General features: G+C 45.7%; 1 protein-coding gene and 1 long non-coding RNA gene across 2 annotated transcripts in view; one reads left to right on the plus strand and one right to left on the minus strand.

The window, feature by feature from the left end:
• Positions 1-11175, minus strand: part of SLC30A9 (solute carrier family 30 member 9) — a 78529-nt gene extending 67354 nt beyond the window's left edge. Inside the window, exons 1-2 of the mRNA XM_055340725.1 lie at positions 10968-11175; positions 1440-1607 (exon numbers count right to left, since the gene is read on the minus strand). Of these exons, the coding sequence (XP_055196700.1) occupies positions 1440-1607; positions 10968-11061 (262 nt within the window). The 5' untranslated portion in view covers positions 11062-11175. The remainder of the gene's footprint in view (positions 1-1439; positions 1608-10967) is intronic.
• Positions 11176-11364: 189 nt separating this feature from the next.
• LOC129520196 (uncharacterized) lies at positions 11365-16771 on the plus strand. Its single transcript, XR_008666509.1, has 4 exons — positions 11365-11511; positions 13270-13356; positions 15817-15876; positions 16584-16771. It is a non-coding gene; the product is annotated as an uncharacterized LOC129520196 (long non-coding RNA).
• Positions 16772-22352: the final 5581 nt, after the last annotated feature.

Here is a 22352-nt window from a genome sequence, read left to right on the forward strand (position 1 = left end):
CATGAGAGAAACAGAGACACAGGCAGAGGGAGAAGCAGGCTCCATCCATGCAGGGAGCCCGGGGCCCTACGATCACGCCCTGGGCTGAAGGCAGCGCTAAACCGCTGAGCCACCCGGGCTGCCAGAGAAAAAAATTTCTAAAGGCAAAAAGAGATTTAAGAAAAAAACACAAGGGAGCTCATGACACAATGGCAGAAATATGCCCCAACATCAGTGGTAACAGTAAATGTAAACAGACTAAATTTCTAATTTTAAGACACAGATTATCAAATCAGGACCAAAAAAAAAGGTTAAAGTCAAAGGACAGAAAAATTTATACCAGGCAGAGATATCAAATCTGGTAAAGATATCACTTAAAAAAAAAAAAAAAGCTGGGGATCCCTGGGTGGCGCAGCGGTTTGGCGCGTGCCTTTGGCCCAGGGCGCGATCCTGGAGACCCGGGATCGAATCCCACGTCGGGCTCCCAGTGCAAGGAGCCTGCTTCTCCCTCTGCCTATGTCTCTGCCTCTCTCTCTCTCTCTGTGTAACTATCATGAATAAATAAATAAAAAATAAAATTAAAAAAAAAAAAAAAGCTGTTACATAAAAATAAAGGGTATAATTCATCAGTGTTAAGGAACACCTCTAGATGTAAATGTATCTAACAACATAACTTCAAAATATATATAAAGGAAAGACTGTCAAAAGTTACCATGACAGCTATCACGGCTTAAAATCCTACCTTAGGAGAGAAGGAAGGTTCAGAATTAATGAACAGCTACCTGATAACTTAAAAATGAATGACAGAACACAAAGAAAGCAAGAGGCTATAATTAGGTAAGAATATATATTAATGAAATACGAAACATACAATATAAAAGTTCAAACAAAAAAATTACTACTTGGAAAAATAAGAAAATGGACACAGCTCTGGCAAGATTAATCAAGAAAATGACAAACCATTAGGAATGAAAAAAAAAAAGGATGTAACTATATGTGCTGAGAGTATACGAAGACTGTCATGAACTTGATGCCAGTAAATTTAAAATTTAGTTTAAGTGGACAAACTCTCAGAAAAATTAGAAATTACCAAAATGGAGTCTAAAGCAGAAAAATGAAAAGAAATAAGCAGTTCAATAGCTTTCCACAGGGATCCCTGGGTGGCGCAGCGGTTTAGCGCCTGCCTTTGGCCCAGGGCGCGATCCTGGAGACCCGGAATCGAATCCCACATCGGGCTCCCGGTGCATGGAGCCTGCTTCTCCCTCTGCCTGTGTCTCTGCCTCTCTCTCTCTCTCTGTGACTATCATAAATAAATAAAAATTAAAAAAAAAATAGCTTTCCACAAAGCAAGCACTAATTCAGTTTCGTACATAAGCTCTATCAAACGTGAGGGACAAGTAACGTTACACAAGCTTGTTTCATTATACAGAGAAAGGTTATTTTAAAAGATTTATACACACCTGTTTCATCGAACGATGGTACTTTTTCCACTCTGAGAGTCTGCGACCCCTGTCCTTCTTTCTGCACGTTTGTGGAGTACGACTTCACTGGACTCAGCGCGCGAAGGTACGGGTGCCCACAGCGAATCACGTGTGAAGAGCTTCTCAACGTCACTAAATTCTGCCATTCTAGGAGGAAAAAAATTAATTTCAAACAAACTCACAACAAAGATTTATACCAAATAAAAACATACCCACTATGATTAGAAAGAGTGATTCTACAGAATTACAACAAAACCTTCATTCTGCTAATACCCAAATGCCCACCCTCCCTAGACATGGGTCACCAACCCCCAGGTGTATGGGGACTATGCTTTGTAAAGTAAAAAAAAATATATATATATATATATTCCTACTCTAATTTGTAATTTATATAGGAAACTTTTTAAATGTCTTTTTAAAAAGATTTATTAGAGAGAGGGAGTGAGCAGGAGGCAGAGTAGAGGGACAAGGCGATCCTCACAGAGCCCGAGCCGGGGGTCAATCCCGGGAACCCAAGACCATGACCTGAGCCAGAGTCCGATGTTTAACCCACTGAGCGCACCCAGGCACCCCTGGAAACTTTTAAAATAAGTAATTAACCAGATAAGACATTCTTATTATTCACCTCTTCTGAAAGGTCTCTAACATCTAATAGATACTTTTTATTTTGTATGCCGGCTGCATGCTCCAAGTCTGTGGGCATGATGGACTCTTCAGGGTAGACTGAGGGGGGAGGTAAGGAGTGCTTCCTACTCAAAATTACCCTGTGTCCTCCTTCTGCTAGAGATTTATTCCTCTTTCATTTCACAATCAATAAGTGAATTATATTAATCAGTCATTCATACTGTCACTGATTTTTTTTTAATCAGATAATTAGATCAACATTTGGTGAGATTCTGAAGCATATAGGAATTCTAATTGAGGGGAAGAATAGACACTAATTACAAAGCACTTCAGCTGCTACATCTGGTTGACTGTGGGCTTTGGAGGGCTGAAATACAGAAGAAAAATATATTCCACACTTGCACTCAAGTGGCAGAAAAGTAAATCTATCTGCCTCTCTCATGGGACCCTTTCTCTCTCTCTCTCTCTCTCTCTCTCTCAACTATGAGTACTAGACTTTGAACACCTTGTGAATAATTTACATATTTTAAAGTGTTCAGTAAAATAATGAAGTTCTATCATAACAGATAGTCAAGTTTTTCTGAGTGGAGAGTTAAGCATTTAAGGGTTGAAACTTTTCTTTCTTTTCCATTTTTTCCCCCTAAGCAATCTCTATGCCCAACTTAGAGATGGAACTCACAACCCTGAGATCACAAGTCATGTGTGCTCTACCAACTGAACCAGTACCAGCAGCCCCACGGTAAAACTCTTATCTGCTTAATAACGATCTTCCAAAGATGTTAATTCGTGTATGTGCATGTACAGATGTATGCTGTCCGATACCAAGAAAAATAAACCTTTTAATGCCTCGGAGAATTCATCAGGAACCTAAGTTATCATGAATGTCAAAGATTATTTGAAAAGCATGAAGAACATAAAACAACATAAATATTCAAGTTTCAGGCTTGAAGTTGTTTTTTTGAAAAACTTCCTGATGTCAACTTACCGTTTCACTTATTTGGCAAATAATCGTTGAAGGCCCAGTATATTCTTGGTCATTTGCCTCTATTTTTTAAAGGCTTACTCTTAAAGTAAAGCAAATATAACAATGTATCTCCTTGCACATTAAAATCTGCAGCCTACTAGCCCAATCAGTGAAGCAAGGGCTAAAGCAAATTTTCCTAAGAAACTCATCCTCCAGGAAAGCGTCTTACCACGGCCACTAGTGTTCTGACCCGTCTGTTCTATCCAAAGTATCTTTCCTGATTATTACCTACAAAGCCAATATGCCACCAATGCTTTTTTTCCACCCACTGATCAAATCCTTTTACAGAGACTGTGCTCAAGTGTTTAAAGAGGGATTATTTCACGTATAAAAATCCTTCCTCAGAAGATGACAATATTTCCATGACTTGATGCTAGATTTTTTTTTTCAAAGTTCTCCTTAGTTTTTCAAGCATTACAAAGTTTCAAACATATGCAAAGGTAGAAAAAACAATACAATAAATGTCCAGGTCATCGTCCACCTTTAACAATTATCAACTCATGGTGAACCTAGTCTCATCTCTACCTGCACCAATACCTCCTTGCCTCCATGTTAATTTGATGCAAATCTCAGATATAAAATAATTGGGCAGCCCGAGTGGCTCAGCGGTTTAGCGCCGCCTTCAGCCCAGTGCCTGATCCTGGAGACCCGGGATCAAGTCCCACGTCAGGCTCCGTGCATGGAGCCTCTGCTTCTCCCTCTGCCTGTGTCTCTGCGTCTCTCATGAATAAATAAACAAAATCTTAAAAAAAAAAAAAAATCTAAAATAATTCACAAGTATTTCAGTATGTAGTCTGAGACAAGGACTTTTAAAAACATAGCCAAACCACCATTACAAAAAAATACACAATACCTTAGTATCATCAAATATCCTCAATTTCCAACTGTTAGAAGTGTTATAATCTGTATTTGTGTGAACAGATCCTAGTAAGATCCACATACTATTGTTGATTGAGAGGTCTTTTAAGTCTCTTTTAAGCCACAGGATTCTTTTTTTTTTTTTAAGAAGGCTCCATGCCCAGTGCAGAGCCCACTGCAGGGCCTGAACTGAAAACCCTGATATCAAGACCCAAACTAAGATCAAGAGTCAGACACTGACTGAGCGACCCCCAGTGCCCCACGATGTCTTTTTTTTTTTTTTAAGAACCATTCCAGTCTGAATTCTGATTTATTTCCCATTGTATTGTCTAACCTGTTCTTATATATGTTCTATAAATCAAATGGATGTAAAAGTTTTATCTAAATTCTGATTCTTTTTATTAGAACATCACTACTTACTAACCAGTGACAAGTTCTGGAGGGCCTGGCTGGCTCTGTTGGTATGGCTAGCAACTCATGATCTCAGGCTCATGAGTTTAAGCCCCATGCTGGGCATAGAACCTACATAAAAAAACAAATAATAATCTTTGATAGCTTCCTTGCTAGCTGTTCTGGAAAGTCCTTACTTAATTTTTAACTTCAGTAGAATTCCAGCTATCAGCAACTTTAAAAGTACACACTTGGCATTAATGCAAGATCAAAAACTGTACAAAACTTGAAAAATACCATCTCTAATATTCTATACTCTAAAAAACAAATGGGACCACATTTGATTCAGTAAAACAAATACCTAACACACAATAGAAACACAACTATTTTAAAAAAGGAAACAACCATTTTTTAAGATTTTTATTCATTTACTTGACAGAGAGAGCAAGCACAAGCAAGGAGAGCAACAGGCAGAGGGAGAAGCAGGCTTCTTGCTGAGCAGGAAGCCAGACTCAGGACTCAATCCCAGGGCTCTGGGATCATGACCTGAGCTGAAGGCAGATGCTTAACCGACTGAGCTACTCAGGCACCCCCAAGAAACAACAAGTTTTAAATAAATTATTGAATTCATGAGTTAATTCTAGAAGGCAGAAAAACAGTAAAAAATGTTACCACCATTAATATCCTTTCTTCAAAGGGACATCTGAAATAAACTGCCTATGTAAGATTAATCTTTGAGAGTTCAGTGCTCACCGTTCTATGGGCTTGGACAAAGACTTCTCATTGCTGCATATATGAGAGCTATTTATTTTTTTAAAGATTTTATTTATTCATGAAAGACACAGAGAGAGGCAGAGACACAGGCAGAGGGAGAAGCAGGCTCCTTGAGGGGAAGCTGATGGGGAACTCAATCCCGGGTCTCCAGGATCACGCCCTTAGCCGAAGGCAGATGGTCAACCCCTGAGCCACCCGGGAGCCCCTAGGAGAGCTATTTCTTCACCAAGACTGGGAGAGACTCTTGTCTGTCTAGTTACAACAATCATTCTTCTCTGCTTTTATTTCACCTACCACTTACTCTGGCTTTCAGAGGAAATTTGGCCTTCTTTTTCAGATTACAACAAACAAACTTTTTGTCTCCTGCAAACTCACAATTCTGTCTACTGTGTATGTTGCTTCTACAATAATCATAACTAAAAACAGATTTCTTGCAGTTTGTACTGTTTCCTTACTGGCTAATTTAAGGACTAGAGAGTCAGTTTCATAGCCTGAGTCTTCTAGAGATCAGTCTCTTTAGTTGAGACTTTTTCAGTAGTTTCTCCTCCAAATTCCTCAAGCACTGACATATCAAAAAACTAAATCATTGTTATTCTTAATTTTGTAAGACATTACTGCTAACTTAAGATACACAATAGTAAGCAGAGTAGCACACCAGAAGCTTGCTGGGCCCATTAAATACACAGTAATATAAAACACAAAAGCTGTTCTTCCAGGCAATATCTATCATGGCAAAAACTGGAAACTTACATATCTCCTAATAGAAAAATAATTAACTTATGAGAGGGCCTTATATATATATTTTTAAGATTTTATTTATTTATTTAAAAAATAGAGCACAAGCAGGAGGAGAGGCAAGCAGAGGGACAGGGAGAAACAGGCTTGGGATTTGATCCCAGGACCCCGGGTTCATGACCTGAGCCGAAGGCAGATGCTCAACCGACTAAGACACCCAGGTGCCTCAAAGGTCCCTATAGCTTCATTGTGTATACATTTAAATCTTTTAAGAATGTGGGATTTGAAATACAAAAAAAATGTTGCATCAAAAAAAAGCAAGAGACAAAATAACCTAACAGGATTTCAACTATTAAAATGTGACTAATGAGAGTAGGTGGCTGGCTTAGTAGGGCATGTGACCCTTAATCTGGGGGTTCTGAGTTTGAGCCCCACATTGTATATAGAGCCTACTTTAAAAAAAAAATGTGGCTGGTGAAATATCTAGATTATGCATAATTTTTACTCCATAATTTATACTTCTCTGTATTTAAAAAAAAAAGGCCTAAATTTTTCAAAATGAAGAATGTAGTCATTGCCAAATTACTTCCATTATTACTACTAACACTATCTAGTCTACCTTATAATGCTTTAGCTAGCCAAAGATGCAGAGAAACCTTTTGTGCCTAATCATCTACCAAGTGTGACCTTCATCAGGAAGTCCAGCCAACAGGACTCCTGCTGAGAACAGACTAAGCAGCAGAGAAGTTTTTTGTTGTTGTTTTTTAGTAAGAAATATGAGATCCTGGCAACTTCCTGCACTGCCTCTTGGTATACATCTCTACTGCACTTAAATCTTGTTAATATTTGCTTAAAAAAGTGAAAACAGTATCTAATACATGCAGGGTTTACCAAGTGCCACTGTCCTAAATACCTGTATTATTATATAATTCATATCACAAAACATACCTCAAAGCCATCTACTTCTCTCCATCTTCATTGCAACCAGGGCCTAGCAACAGTCTTGTTTACCTAGATAACTCCCAAGGTCTCCAATTCACTCTCTCCGTTCCAATCCATTCTCCACAGACTGCTATTTTAAAAATATTGCCTTTTTAACCCTATGGTCTAAAGGGCTGCGATGCCTCTCAAACTTCACCTCATACCCTACACTTACCCCAGCCACAGCAGTTTTCTCTTCTGCTCCTGAATACTACTAGTCTGATTTTTAGGGTTCCTACTTGCTCTACCTGGCTTGCTCATTTTAATTTTTCAAGCCTTGAGTCAGTCACTGCTCCTCAGTATATCTAATAAAATGGCCTATGCTAGTTACTTTCTAACCCATCCCCCTATTTACTACTCTTACAGCACTTAGGTTTTCTCATTCCTAGCATCTGCCCAAAAAACATGGATATGGTCTATCTTGTTCAGCACCACAGCACCAACAACAATGTCTAGCACCTCCTTGCTGAAAACTTATGAGGCACATGGTATGGTCAGGATCCTTTTGTGGTTAAAAATCCTGTCATTAACTTGAACTACACAGAACCACACTATCAGCCTGTCAGAATGACCTTTTATTGCTAGTTATTGGGAGGAGTGGGGGGAGGGCACAACAAAACAAAATTCTCAAATTAGAGACAAGAATAAAAATACAAAAATTTAGTTTCTTTTTACTTAAAAGTACACTTCTACTAACCACAGATTTAAGCAAAAGCATGCATCTGTTAATTTGGTATGCTATACTTAAAGGAGCATCCTTCCATTTCAAGTTTTTGCCAAATGAGGTAAGGCATAAATATATGAAAAATAAGTGCTCTATGCAAAAATCAGAGGAACTTAAAAAGGAAGTATTTACTATAGAAACTAAGTCACATTTTCATCACTTAAAAGGATTGTTTATCATAGATCAACTGAAAAACACAAAGTTAATTTTCTAGAGAAACTTAGTTACTATTACAGTACATATTCTTACTGTGCTTTGTTTTTAGTTTTACCTTATAATAGAATTTTCCCATGTCACTATTCTTCTAAATTGATTTTTTTAATATGACATATATCACCAACTCATAATAAAGGCAACATATTTCCATTTCCAATTCTGCATGACTATGTTATCAATTCATTACTACAAAGAATGAACTTGTGCACACATTGTAATACCTGATTATTTCTTTATATATCTTTAAATAGAATCACGGGGTGGGGGTGGATGGGGGGGGGGACCCGGGTAGTTTAGTCTGTTAAAGAGTCTGCCTTCTGCTCCCAGGGTCCTGGGGCTGAGCCCCACCTAGGGCTCTGCAGGGAGTTCTGCTTCTCCCTCTCCCTTTGCTCCTCTCCCTCCCCCACACCACTGATCACAGGCTCTCACTCAAATAAAATCTTAAAAAAAAAAAAAAAAAAGGAGAATCACTGGTCAGAAAGCATAAAACTTTGAATTTCTTTTCGTAAAAGAATAACTGACCTCCAAAACACTGTATGTCCCAATCAATAGCAAGAGTTCCTGCTTTCCTGCACCCTCAGCAGGAGGTATCATGAAAAACTTAGCCCCTGTAAGACAGGCAATGAGTAGCAAATCCTTAAACTTGTATTTCTATGCATATTGATAAGTATGGTACATTTTTACATTTTCATTGGCCACCTGAACTCCTTTATGAATTCATTCATTTCCTTCACCCACTTTTTTTTTTTTTTTTTTACTGGAAGATACAGTGGTTTGTAAACATTCTTCATAAATTAGGGATACTAACTTCATAACTGCACTGTTCAATACGGGAGTCACTGTTCACTGAACACTTGAAATGTGGCTATTAAAAAGTGCTAAGTGTAAAATACACAGACTTCGAAGATTTAGTACAAAAAGATAATGCAAGTATCTCAATTTTTGATTATGTAGTATTTTGAATTTATTGGCTAAAACATTAAAATAAACTATCTGTTTTGTTTTGACTGTTCCACATATGGCTGTCAGATAACTCAAGATTATATATACATGGCTCACCTTATCTTACTTCTGGACAGTGCGGCTCTAGAACACGATTTTCCTTTTTACCTTTAAACTGAGCTTTCGGTGTATAGGCATTTCTTATTTTTAAGTACGCAGATAAAGCAATTGTTTCCCTTAAGGTTTCCTTCTCTGCTTAATCTTTGTAATTTTACCCACCCCCGGTGGTATTTTAGAATACAGGAATTTTAGAAGCATAAATTTTATTTCTTGACAAAGAAAAACATGTTTTTAGATTTTTTCCCCAAAGTTCTTCAAATGTCCTTTTCTTCTTTCTTACATCCGTTCGATTTAAATAGTACCATTTTTCTAAATTTTTTAAATCTTACCATAATGACCGCCCTTTTAGTATATGTGCTGCCGAAGTGAGCACGATGACCGCCCTTTTAAAAACTGTTTCAGTTATTATTGGAACTAAATTTTCACAAAGAAGGTTATTTTTAAAACCTACTATCTGCTCAGTGTGAAAACACGTTTTTAATTTTCTGATAAACATTCCAAAGAACTCTGCAAAGTCATTCTGACCGAAGCAATAGGTACTTACTATCTGTGGTTCACAGATGAGCAAGACAAAGAGCACATAATTTTCAGCATGAGGACAGCTACGGAGAACAGGAATTACAAATTTCACTACTTCAAGTCCCTTCTACCAACTTAGAAGGCAGCTTAGCCAATACACCTAATTTAAGTGTAAAATGCCAAAATTGCTTGGTCAATCGAATCAACTACGCTAGAAGGTTTACTTGGGGATTCTGGAGTACGGTATAATCAGAAGATTCATTTTGCTCCTAAGAGAACCAGCTATACTACCAATACAGAAAAAGTCAAATTTTCTGTCCCCACTAAAAAGCCCCCAGAACATGATGTTAACAGTAACTCTGCTGAAATTTTAAGAGCCAATCTTTACATTTACTGCAAATTAAAGATACTAATATATTCCGAACCGTCTGCACAGCACAGGCATCGCTGTGGCTTACGTTACCTGTACACCTGAAGGTCTGGGACTACAAGCTCTAACTTCTAACGCCAGGCCACAAACACGCTACCGATTTTTTTTTTTTTCAAACGTGAGTTTCTGGGAAACGTTCCTGTACAGAGTCTGCATGCTCAAGAATCTGGGGAGTTAGACCAGGGGTGGATGTGGTTCTGTGTTCTTCCCTCGGTTCTCCACGAGTCAAGCTGCAGGATGCTGAGCTACAGCATTAACGTAGATAAGCCCGCTGGAAACAGGCTCAAGGCTATTTTGGAAACCGTGGGGCAACTTAAATTTGAGTCAAAAAAAAAAAAAAAAAAAAACACACTAGTGTGGGATCCCTGGGTGGCTCAGTGGTTTAGCGCCTGCCTTCAGCCCAAGGCATGACCCAGGCTCCCGGGATCGAGTCCCGCATCGGGCTCCCTGCATGGAGCCTGCTCCTCCCTCTGCCTGGGTCTTTGCCTTTCTCTTTGTGTCTTGTTAACAAATAAGTAAGATCATAAAAAAAAAAAAAAGAGAGAGAGAGAGAGAGAGTAGTGAAGGAGAGGGATAAAAACCCTCATCAAGCACCATTTTCGGGGTTACAGCTCCGGGACACAGGTTTTCACCTAAAAGACTGTTCAGTGGAACTGAATTTAGCTCTGCGGCTGCAGGACCCAAGGCCGGGGCCACTCAGAGGCTCTTGCAGCTTCACGTCCTCATACTTAAGGATGAATCATAAACGGTGAGTGCTGTCCCATCCCTCCCCCCATTCCTCCCTCCATCCCATCCTCCTATCCCTCCCTCTCTCCCTCCCATCCTTCCCTCCCTCCATCCCAACCCTTCCTTCCTCCCATCCATCCCTCCCTCCCTCTCTCCATCTTTTTAGGAAACTTAAGGAAGCTGGGAACACGGGAACCGGGGCCGGGAACCGGGGCCGGGCGGTCGGCGGAGGCGAAGGGGGGGCCGGGGGGGCGGGGGCCCGGCACCGGGAGCCGGCAGCCGCTCAGTGAGGCCGGAGGGAGGGCCCAGCGCCGCGCACGCAGCGTCCCTCGGCCCCTCGGCCCCTCGGCCCCTCGGCGGCCGCTCAGGACGCCGCCCGCCCGGGGCTCGCCGGGGTCCCGGGGTCGGGAGGGCGGCGGGAGCGGCCGACGCGCGGACACTCACCCGGGTGCTCGCGGCAGCCGCGCAGACGGAGCCGGCACACCGACGACCAGCTACAGCCGCGGGCGGCGGCGGCGGCGGCCAAGCCCGGCAACATCGTCGCGGCCCGCGGGCCCCCAGCCGGACGCCGCCTCCAGACTCCGCGACCCGCGCGGCCCCGAGGACTCCATAGACCGGCGCCCGCCGACGCTCTCGCCTGCGCCGCCGCCGGCGGCCTCCGCGACCCGGAAGCGGTAACTCCATTTATGGGCGCCGGCGCGCAGGCGGCGGAAGTGACGCAGGGACGCGGAGCGCGACTTGAGCCGCCTGGTCTCCGCGGGACGGGGCGGGGGCGGGGCCGAGGACGGGGCGGGGCCAGGGCGGGGGCGGGGCCAGCCCGGCTTGGTTCCGCCCTCTCGTCTGAGCCCCGCACCTGTAGCTCCGCGCGTCGCTGGGAAATCGTCCTCCAGGCTGCTGGCACCTGGGCAGCCGGGGAGCTCTGGGGGAAGGGACAGCTTCTCCCCGCGTCTGCCGCCTCCTGGCTGCTTCCTGAGCCCCCCTGCGAGAGGTGGGAGGAAGGTGTGGGAGGAAGGTGGGAGGAAGGATGGGGAGGAAGGTGGGGAGGAAGGATGGGGAGGAAGGTGGGAGGAAGGATGGGGAGGAAGGTGGGAGGAAGGTGGGAGGAAGGATGGGGAGGAAGGTGGGGAGGAAGGATGGGGAGGAAGGTGGGAGGAAGGTGGGGAGGAGGATGGGGAGGAAGGTGGGAGGAAGGATGGGGAGAAGGTGGAGAAGGTGGGGAGGAAGGATGGGGAGGAAGGTGGGAGGAAGGAGGGGAGGAAGGTGGGGAGGAAGGAGGGGAGGAAGGTGGGAGGAAGGTGGGGAGGAAGGAGGGGAGGAAGGTGGGGAGGAAGGATGGGGAGGAGGGGGGAGGAAGGAGGGGAGGAAGGTGGGAGGAGGTGGGGAGGAAGGGGAGAGGAAGGTGAGAGGAAGGAGGGGAGGAGGGGGGAGGAGGATGGGGAGGAAGGTGAGAGGAAGGTGGGGAGGAGGGGGAGGAAGGATGGGGAGGAAGGGGAGAGGAAGGTGGGGAGGAAGGATGGGGAGGAAGGTGGGGAGGAAGGTGGGAGGAGGGGGGGAAGGTGGGGAGGAAGGATGGGGAGGAAGGTGGGAGGAAGGATGGGGAGGAAGGTGGGAGGAAGGTGGGGAGGAAGGATGGGGAGAAGGTGTGAGAGGTGGGAGGAAGGTGGGAGGAAGGAGGGGAGGAAGGATGGGGAGGAAGGATGGGGAGGAAGGTGGGAGGAAGGATGGGAGGAAGGTGGGAGGAAGGTGGGGAGGAAGGTGGGAGGAGGATGGGAGGAAGGATGGGAGGAAGGTGGGAGGAAGGTGGGAAGAAGGTGGGGAGGAAGGTGGGAGGAGGTGGGGAGAAGGGGGGAGGAGGTGGGAGGAAGGAGGGGAGGAAGGTGGGGAGGAAGGATGGGGAGGAAGGTGGGAGGAAGGATGGGGAGGAAGGTGGGAGAGGGTGGGAGGAAGGATGGGGAGGAAGGAGGGGAGGAAGGTGGGGAGGAAGGTGGGAGGAAGGTGGGGAGGAAGGAGGGGAGGAAGGGATGGAGAGGGGGGGAGGAAGGTGGAGGAAGGGGGGGAGGAAGGATGGGGAGGAAGGTGGGAGGAAGGTGGGAGGAAGGTGGGAGGAAGGATGGGGAGGAAGGATGGGGAGGAGGTGGGAGGAGGTGGGAGGAAGGATGGGGAAAGGTGGGAGAAGGTGGGAGGAAGGATGGGGAGGAAGGTGGGAGGAAGGAGGGGAGGAGGTGGGGAGGAAGGATGGGGAGGAGGTGGGAGGAAGGGGGAGGAGGTGGGAGGAAGGAGGGGAGGGAGGATGGGGAGGAAGGTGGGGAGGAAGGATGGGGAGGAGGTGGGAGGAAGATGAGGAGGAAGGTGGGAGGAAGGTGGGAGGAGGGATGGGGAGGAAGGGGGAGGAAGGATGGGGAGGAGGTGAGAGGAGGTGGGAGGGGAGGTGGGAGGAAGGAGGGGAGGAAGGGGGAGGAAGGATGGGGAGGGAGGGGGGGAGGAAGGATGGGGAGGAAGGTGGGAGGAAGGATGGGGAGGAAGGTGGGAACAAAGTGGGGAGGAAGGGGGTCTCGTGCCCAGGGTCTGCATTGGGCGGGGGCCCGGGGTCCTGGGGCTCACGCAGGGCTGAGCGCAGGCAGGCGACAGGCGCGACCCGACCTGCCGGCTGTGCGCAGCGCGCTGGTGGTGGTGCTGCTCTCGGTAATGCTTATCACTGTTTGAAATCATCCGTGTATTTATCCTTGGGGGATTTCCTGCTCCTCAGAATAGAAAATAAGCATCCGGATGCTGGAATCTCAGGCTGTGTCCATCGCTGCTCCCAAAGGGGTAAATACACTCAGCGGAATGCATGGTGGGTTTTTGTTTTTTCTTTTTTCTTTTTAACATTTTATTTATTTATTTGAGAGATCGAGCACACGTGAAGGGGAAGGGTCGAGGGAGAAGCAGATGCCCCGCAGAGCAGGGAGCCTGACACCGGGCTCAACCCCAGGACCCTGGGATCACCCCTGAGCCGAAGGCAGACGCCCAACCAACCGAGCCCCCCAGGCCAACCCGGTGGCTTGTTTTGAAATAAATCTGAGCAGCTTAACTGTGCCACTCCACAATAGCTATTTCAGAAGGAAATAAATTAGCATGCTCCTAATTCTGAGTCAACAGTCTTTTATGCTGATGGAGATCACCAGGTTAATGACGTCATAATGATGAAATTATAAGAATGGTAAACAAATTTAACTTCTACGATAAACACAGGTTAAAATACTAAATGGTCAGGGCACCTGGGTGGCTGAGTCAGCTAAGCGTCTCCCTCTGGATTTCAGCTGAGGTCCTGATCTCTGGGTGGTTGGGATGGAGCCCCACCTGCAGCCCTGCCCCTCTGCTGCTCCCCTCTGTCCTGCAGCGCTCTCTCTCCCTCTCTCTCAAATAAATAAAATCTCTTTTAGAAAATAAAATAGGGGATCCCTGGGTGGCTCAGCAGTTTGGTGCCTGCCTTCGGCCCACAGCATGATCCTGAAGTCCTGGGATCGAGTCCCACATCGGGCTCCCTGCATGGAGTCTGCCTCTCTCTCTCTGTATCTCTAATGAATAAATAAATAAAATTATTAAATAAATAAATAAAAATAAAAAATAAAATAAGGGGCACCTGGGTGGCTCAGTGGTTGAGCATTTCAATGGTTAACAGTCCCAGGGTCCACGGTTCAAGCGCTGCATCTGGCTCCCTGGAGGAGCCTGGTCCTCCCTCTCCCCATGGGTCTGCCTCTCGCTGTCTCTCATGAATAAATAAATTTTTTTAATCTTTAAAAATATTAAAAATAAACTCACCACTTATTTCCCTTCCTTCTCTTAAAAAAAATTAAGTGGACATTTTAAAATGTGCCATAAATATTCATAACCTCAAGATTACTTAAATGTCTGAATTACAGGAAAGTTATCTCTTCCTTGTAAATAGATTTTAACAGAAATTCAACTCTGTGATATAAAATACAAAGAAAAATAAAATACAAAGAAGCTTAGCTCTAATTCTACGTTGATATCCACTAACCTTCACTACAGTACTTACGTGCTCTGGATTCCTAAAGTAGCCCCTGGTTTCTTAACGTGGATACTGTATTCATTTTGATAAAACCTCCAGAAGCCTTGACTTGCCAAATAAATTTGAGGAATAAAGTGGATCACGCTGTGTTACCTCATTTAACCCTAACGATGCTCTATCAGATAATAAGGTCGCCATGGACTTGGATGAAAACACCGCAGCTGTCTTAGTGCGTAAAGCCATATCGTCATTATATATGTACCTGTCCTGCTGGACAGTCCTCAGAATCTCCCAAAGTGCTGAAAATTGAGGCAATGTCAGTTTTAGAGTTCCTTAGGAGAATTTCCTTTGACCCTAAATTCTTTGAGAAATCCCATCCTTCCCAAGAGACTTTGCCTTGCTGCTCCACTTCAGACCACTCAGCAGCTGCCTATGTGTACTCAGTGGGTAAAATTCCAATATCGTGGAGCTTATTTCCTATCAGAGGAGACCGAAAATTTAAAAATAAACACATAATTTCAAATAGTGATGATGTTATATGGGCATTCAGCAGAGCGTGGGACTCTTGATCCTGGCGTTGTGAGTTTAAGCCCCATGTTTGGGGTACAGCTTACTTTAAAATGGTATTATTGGTAATAATATTATTTACTTATTGCCACACCCTCTATGTGCAGTATCTCATTCATGACACCTAACCAAGTTACAGATGAGGAAACTAAGGCAGGGATCTTGCTTTTAACCACCACACTTTACCTTCTAAGTCTGTGGATTTTATCCTTTGGAAGAAAATACAAGGTCTTTCAAAAGATTTGAATGACAACATTGCCTTTCGTTTCCTGAAATGTAGGTCAAGAGAGGGTGGCCCTAGATTTTTTAATGTAGATCGATATGACATTGACATTGCATTTCAAAAAAAAATAGAGTTTCATAGGATTTGTGATACAAATAGATGCCTAAATATAGATAACGGTTAGGTCAGAGAGCTGGAAATAGAAGGCGGAAGGAGCCAAGGGTCATTTGATTATTAGCAGACACCACACCTGCAAGGCTTTCCATGAACTCTGTAGAAGTTCCTACGCCTTTCAGGAATTTGCTTCTGTAATTGAGCTTGGTTTCACCTTGGCTATTACTTTGGGAACATAGGGATTCTGATCATGAGACAGATTTGGCCATTTATTCGGAAAATTGACTCCGATGGTGCATTGCAAGATAAAGTGAGTGGTGCTATCATGGGGGATACTGAGAACACTAATTTTGAGCGCGTATATTTCTGGGTGCCAGGCTGCCTTCTGCATGCAGGATGGGAGGCGGACGGAGCTTGCCCACCTCAGCACTTAAAAAGTAAGTGGGTTACACGTGGATACAAGGGAGGCCACGACAAGAGGGTCAGTGCGTGCTGCACTGCGGGCACAGTCGAAAGCAAGGTGGGGCTGCCCAGATAGATTTTGCGTATACAGGCAAATGTCTGCATAAGAAACTGAAACGAGGGGCAGCCCGGGGGGCTCAGCAGTTTAGCACCGCCTTCGGCCCGGGGCGTGACCCCAGGGACCTGGGATCCAGTCCCATGTCGGGCTCCCCGCAGGGAGCCTGCTTCTCCCTCTGCCTGGGTCTGTGCCTCTTTCTCTGTGTCTCTCATGAAAAAATAAATAAAATCTAAGGGAAGGAAGGAAGGGAGGGAGGGAGGGAGAGAGAGAGGAGAGGGAGGGAGGGAGGGAGGGAGGAGGAAGGAAGGAAGGAAGGAAGGAAGGAAGGAAGGAAGGAAGGAAGGAAGGAAGGAAGGAACTGAAAAGTGAAGCTGATGCAGTGTCCGAGCTAATCCTCCTGTCCACTTGTCAGCTGTTGAGTGGTTTTCCCAAGACCTCTTGGCCAGGACGGGCTAGATAGAACACGGAATCAGACACGGGTCCTCTGACTCCAAATCCGTGTGTGTGAGCATGGGGTGCACTGGGGAGAGGCAGAGGTTGGTTGTTCTGATGGGTTTTCTCTTGTTCCTTGATCACAATTATTATGTGAAATAACTATATAGTATCCGCACCTGCATTCGACAGGCACACTCTTTGCCGCTTCCATCCAGAAATAAAAAGATCGAGTTCTCCGATGACGACCATCTTCCTGGGTCCCAGCTGCCTTATCCATCTTCACTTCCCCAAGAGTAACCCCTTTTGCTCCCGGTGCATGGAGCCTGCTTCTCCCTCTGCCTGTGTCTCTGCCTCTCTCTCTCTCTCTCTCTCTCTCTCTCTCTCTCTCTCTCTGTGTGTGTGTGACTATCATAAATAAATAAAAATTTTTAAAAAAAAAGAGTAACCCCTTCTGCAATTCACTTTGTAAGTTGGGGGGGAACTTCCTAGGTGAACTTCTTTATACACACATCTGCCACCATGTGGCCCTGGTCCTTAGACGCCGGCGATCCGGGCATTACAAGCATTACAGCTGGGGAAACCAGAAGCTCCTCCTCCAGCCACCACCCTCCCGCCCCTCGAGGTCGCAAGCTCCTGCTCCTGAGCACATCCACTGGCCTTCCCCATTCGGGGACTTCATGTGCCTGAACTGTGCGCTGAGTCCTTCCTAGATGGCTCCTGCGAAAGAGTCACTTCCTTACCCGCTATGTTCCTGGGACCCGTACTGTGTTCGTCATCGCTGCCGTAAGATCCCCTGCATGAAGATCCCACAATGTACCCCTTTCACTGCAGACCAGCATCTGGGTAGTTTCAGTTTGGAGCCACTTATCACAGCTTACCACGGCCCGGGGGGGGGGGGGGGTGCTGTCGCATGGACCGAGGCCGCCCAGCACGCAGACCCCCAGTGTTAGCGGGTACCGCAGTTTCCCACAGCAGCTGCACCAACATACACACTCCCGACGCAGTGTGTCCGAGTCCTGCTCCCTCGCGACCGTACGGACACGTGCTGCTACCTTTTTTTTTTAACCTCATGGTAGGTATGGAGTGGTCGGAATTAAGGCTTTAATTTCCACTTCCTAGGGGTTCCTGGCTGGCTCAGTCAGTAAAGCATGTGGCTCTTGATTTCAGGGTCATGAGTTCAAGCCCCACATCGGGCAGGCATGGAGCCTACTCAATTTCCACTTCCTTGGTGATGAATGAAGCCGGATACCTTTTCCAGTACATACTGGCCATTCGGATATATCCTTTTCATATCCTGTTCAAGACCCTTACTGCCCACCTTTCTTTCACTTTGTGCCTTTCGTATTGATTTGCAGGATTCTTACTAATATGTGTATTCTGGAAACAGGTCCCTTGTTGGATATATGCTTTACGAATACCACCTTCCACTTGGTGAGACATCTTACCATTTTTTAGTGGTATCTTTTAAGGAAAGAAAGGAAGTTCTTTTAACTCTTTTTTAATTTATTTATTTACTTATTTATTCATGATAGACATAGAGAGAGAGAAAGAGAGGCAGAGACACAGGAGGAGGGAGAAGCAGGCTCCACGCCGGGAGCCCGACGCGGGACTCGATCCCGGGACTCCAGGATCAGGCCCTGGGCTGAAGGCAGGTGCCAAACCACTGCGCCACCCAGGGATCCCCAGAAAGGAAGTTCTTAATGTTAAATTATCAATTTGTCTAAACTACCAACTTATTTCACTGAGAGTATCTTTTGTGTTCTATTTTGAAAACTGGTACTCCTGCCATGGTACTTGCAAAGTTTTGGAGTGTCTTCAAGACCCCATCCCCATTTGGATGTTTGCTTAACTGCCAAGTTTGCTGGCCTATCCCAGTGCCGTGAATTACGGAGGACATGGTAAGCCTGAGGGAAGACAGCATAGGGAGCAGAGACTGTGCATCCTGACTGATCCTACAGACCTCAAGTTGGGATCGCGGAGAATAAAAGAGACTGACACCTGTAGACTTGTCGCAGAACACTGAAACACAAGGCAATAGGTATGCATGTATCAGGTGAACGTACTTCAGCCCTGCAACCAGCAGTCGGCTGATGGATACAGCGCATCTTGCAAAGAACGATCAAAGCATAGAAGCTGCTTGGGATTGCAGTTCTCCTCAGTTGGGTCTGTTGGGAATCCCCATGTGTCCTCACTGACAAGTAGCTGGATAAGCCACAATGACCTGCAGAAAGGGGACAGCAACATATAGAATAACACCCAGTGCTCATCCCGTCAAGTGCCCACCTCAGTGCCCGTCACCCAGTTGGCAAATTGAACACCAATAAAAAACAAATTCATAAAAAAAAGGGGGGGGGGGACAGCAACTTTACCACATTCACGCGTTTGAGATCGAGCTCCTGACTCCACCATCAGAAGAGCAAGTACGTGGAAGAGAAAGGCGTGTGGGGAGTGAGCTGGAGCCACGGGTCCAGTCTACTCTACCCCAGAGGGTTGTGCATGTTTTTAAATGACATATGAGATTAATGCTTTTTTAAAGATTTATTTATTTGAGAGAGAGAGCAAAGTTGGTGGGGGGGGGGGAGAAGAGGGAGAGAAGCAGACTCCCTGTGGAGCATGAAGCCCAACATGGGGCTCAATCCCATGACCCCCAAATCACGACCTGAGCCAAAACCAAGAGTCAGACACTCAACCAACTGAGCCACCCAGACACCTGAGATTAATGTTTTAAAAGAATAGGAAATCTCAGTACATGGAATTAAAGTATTAGTAACCAGGGAGGCTGTTACCTGAAAACAATGAAGTTTGACAAGTACCAAGTGTAGAAAAACAGGAAAACTTCATGCTTACGCCTCTGGAGTTGAGATTCTCAAAACTAACGCGTGCAAAACCGTAGGAACTACATAAATGTTTTCACTCTCCTTTAGTCCCTAGGCCCCTTCAGAGAGAGCGAGCTACGGTTCCGGCTATAAAATCCCTAAGGACTGTCACCCCACAGAGACAGCTCTCAATCCACTTTTATTTCTTTTCTAATCAGCTCTCCTTCCCTCTCGATAAACATATACGCAGCTCTTCTAGGAGAAATAAGTATTTCCCCTTAAATGTTGCACAACTTTGAGTTCCATCCCCCAGAGGCTCGCTCAGCCTCCAGAATCCTTTCCCTCTCTCCTAGGGATCTACATGCGCGGCCTCCAGCATTCCCCTTAATCTCTTCGTCCACCACCTCCTCCTGATTCTTTTTTTTTTTTTTAAAACATTTTATTTATTTTTTCATGAAGGACACAAAGGAGAGAGAGAGGCAGAGACCCAGGCAGAGGGAGAAGCAGGCCCCATGCAGGGAGCCCGACGCAGGACTTGATCCCGGGACTCCAGGATCACGCCCTGGGCCGAAGGCAGGCACTAAACCGCTGAGCCACCCAGGGATCCCCTATTTTGTTTTTTTTTTTTTTAAAGATTCCTCCTCCTGTTTCTCCATAAGTGACCTCGTAGCCCTGCCCTTCTGGCCTGACCATGTGCCAGTTCCATCCATGTCTGAAGCCACTTCCCCACTTCGGCATCGCTGTTGGGAATCAGAGGGACGAATGGGAGCCAGTATTTATCTTCTTGCCTCAAATATCTACTCAAGGGATAGGAAGGTAAAAAGATAAACAGGGCCAGAGTCTTGCTTTTTTTGTATTCCCAGCCTCTCGTGAACCCACCTTCCATCAAATATTTCAGTAGCATGGACATGCTTCCTTATGCTCCTTTGTTCCCCCCAGCTCTGCTACCCCTTCTCCTAACACGGCCAACAGCCCTTGTCTTCGGGTAGCTTGGTGGAAGTGCCTCTGTCTGGCATCAGTCTCTCTCTCTCTCTCTCTCTGTTTTTTTTTTTTAAATTTTATTTATTTATTCATGAACGACACAGAGAGAAAGAAGCAGAGACAGAGGCAGAGGGAGAAGCAGTCTCCATGCAGGGAGCCCGACGTGGGCCTGGATCCCGAGTCTCCAGGATCAGACCTTGGGCCAAAGGCAGCGCTAAACCGCTGGGCCACCTGGGCTGCCCAATTTTTTTTTTTTTTAATAGTAGAGTTCAGGGCCACTGAAGGACATTTATCATATTTTCTGTCAGCCCAGCATATTTTTAATGTATTTCCAATATCAGGGGAACCTCCCCGCTCGTGGGGTCCACCTCCCCAAGGTAAAAGGAGGCTGGGACTTGCTTTCCCAGACCCCCTTGCAGCTTAGGGCCCCACAGATGGGACAGATATTTCCATCTGAATGAAAGTAATGGGGAAACCAAGGCATTTCATGGAATACATTTTGGGCAAGGGAAGAGGTATGAGGCCAAGACACATGCAGCTTTCAGGGAGAGTAGGGACCTAAGTTCTGGTGAGTGGCCCCTAAGTGTGATGACCGTCTCCGGTAGAAGCTGCATCATTCCTCGTTCCACAGCTTCCAAGCTTGATCCTCTACATCCAGATAGTTAGCTACTCAATGTCCTTTGAAAAAGGATCCTTTTCTGTTTACGGTGGATTTTGTTTCAGACGTTCAGTGTCTATTTACTGAATGTAGTCTGTGTTCTAGGAACTAGCTCTTAGCATGAGAAAACGAAGAGATCCCTGTCCCCATAAAGCTTACTCTCTGTAGGGGAGACAGATGTTAAATATGAAAATGCTGCATGCCATATGAGAAGACAATAAATGTGGTCAGAAAGATAAAGCAGTTAAGGAGAAGAAATGCCAGGGCTGGGGTATGGCACATTTATTTTTTTTTTGGTTTTTTTAATATTTTATTAATTTATTCATGAGAGACAGCGGGAGAGAGGCAGAGACACAGGCAGAGGGAGAAGCAGGCTCCATGCAGGGAGCCTGATGTGGGACTCGATCCCGGGTCTCCAGGATCAGGCCCCGGGCCAAAGGCAGCACTAAACCGCTGGGCCACCAGGGCTGCCCGGTATGGCACATTTAAATAGGACGGATGGTCAGGAAAGGTCTGACCTAAAATTGAGTCAGGTGAGACCCCGGGGTCCCAGGATCGAGTCCCACATGGGGCTCCCTGCATGGAACCTGCTTCTCCCTCTGCCTGGGTCTCTGCCTCTCTCTGTGTCTCTCATGAATAAATTAATAAAATCTTAAAAAAAAAAAAACATAGTAAACAGACAACCACTGAGCCACCCGGATGCCCCTCTTCTTACTGTTTTTAATGTGCTCCTAGAAAATTTAAAATTATGCAAGTAGCTTGCATCTGTGCCTTGCATTGTATTTCTACTGCTTCTCCAAACACACGCAGCCTCAATCCTTTTGAGGTACTCCCGCGTTCCTCAGAATCCCACCTCCGGTCCTTGGGCCTTGCCTCCAAAGGACGCTGTCAGTCTCTCTGCTCCAGCTACTTCTACTATTGTGGGCAGATTTCAGAACTTGAATCTGCGTGAAGCCAAACGGGGAAGACCGACCCTATGGGAGTCTCACCGCACCACCCCCACCCCATAAAATACCGAATGCAATTAGACCTTTCCTCATTGCACGGACACTTTTTCTCCTTCACTATCTTAGGTAAACATTATTTTTAAAACACCCTTCTAATGACTTGGGTGGCCGTTAGAACACAGCACTCCAGGGCACCTGCATGGGTGCCCCAGTTAAGCACCTGCCTTGGGCTCAGGTCATGACCTCAGGCCCTGGGATCAAGCCTCACGCGGGGCTCCCTGCTCTGCTAGGAGCCTGCTTCTCCCTCTCCCCTTCCCCCTCCCCCTGCTGGTGCTCTCTCTCATTCGGTCAAATAAATAAGTAAAATCTTAAAGAAAGAATACAACATTCCAGAAAATGGGAGTGGCAGGGAAGAAAACCCAATCCCATCAAGCATACCTTAGTGATTTTGATCCTCTATTACTCCCTAGTTTTACAAAACCGAAAAGATGTCAAGAGTGAGTAAGTGCATGACCCAAGGTCACAGATCTGTACAAAGTAGTGACTACTGAAATCT

This window comes from Nyctereutes procyonoides, unplaced genomic scaffold (genome assembly GCF_905146905.1).
Source record: "Nyctereutes procyonoides isolate TBG_1078 unplaced genomic scaffold, NYPRO_anot_genome, whole genome shotgun sequence".
Classification (NCBI taxonomy): Eukaryota; Metazoa; Chordata; class Mammalia; order Carnivora; family Canidae; genus Nyctereutes; species Nyctereutes procyonoides.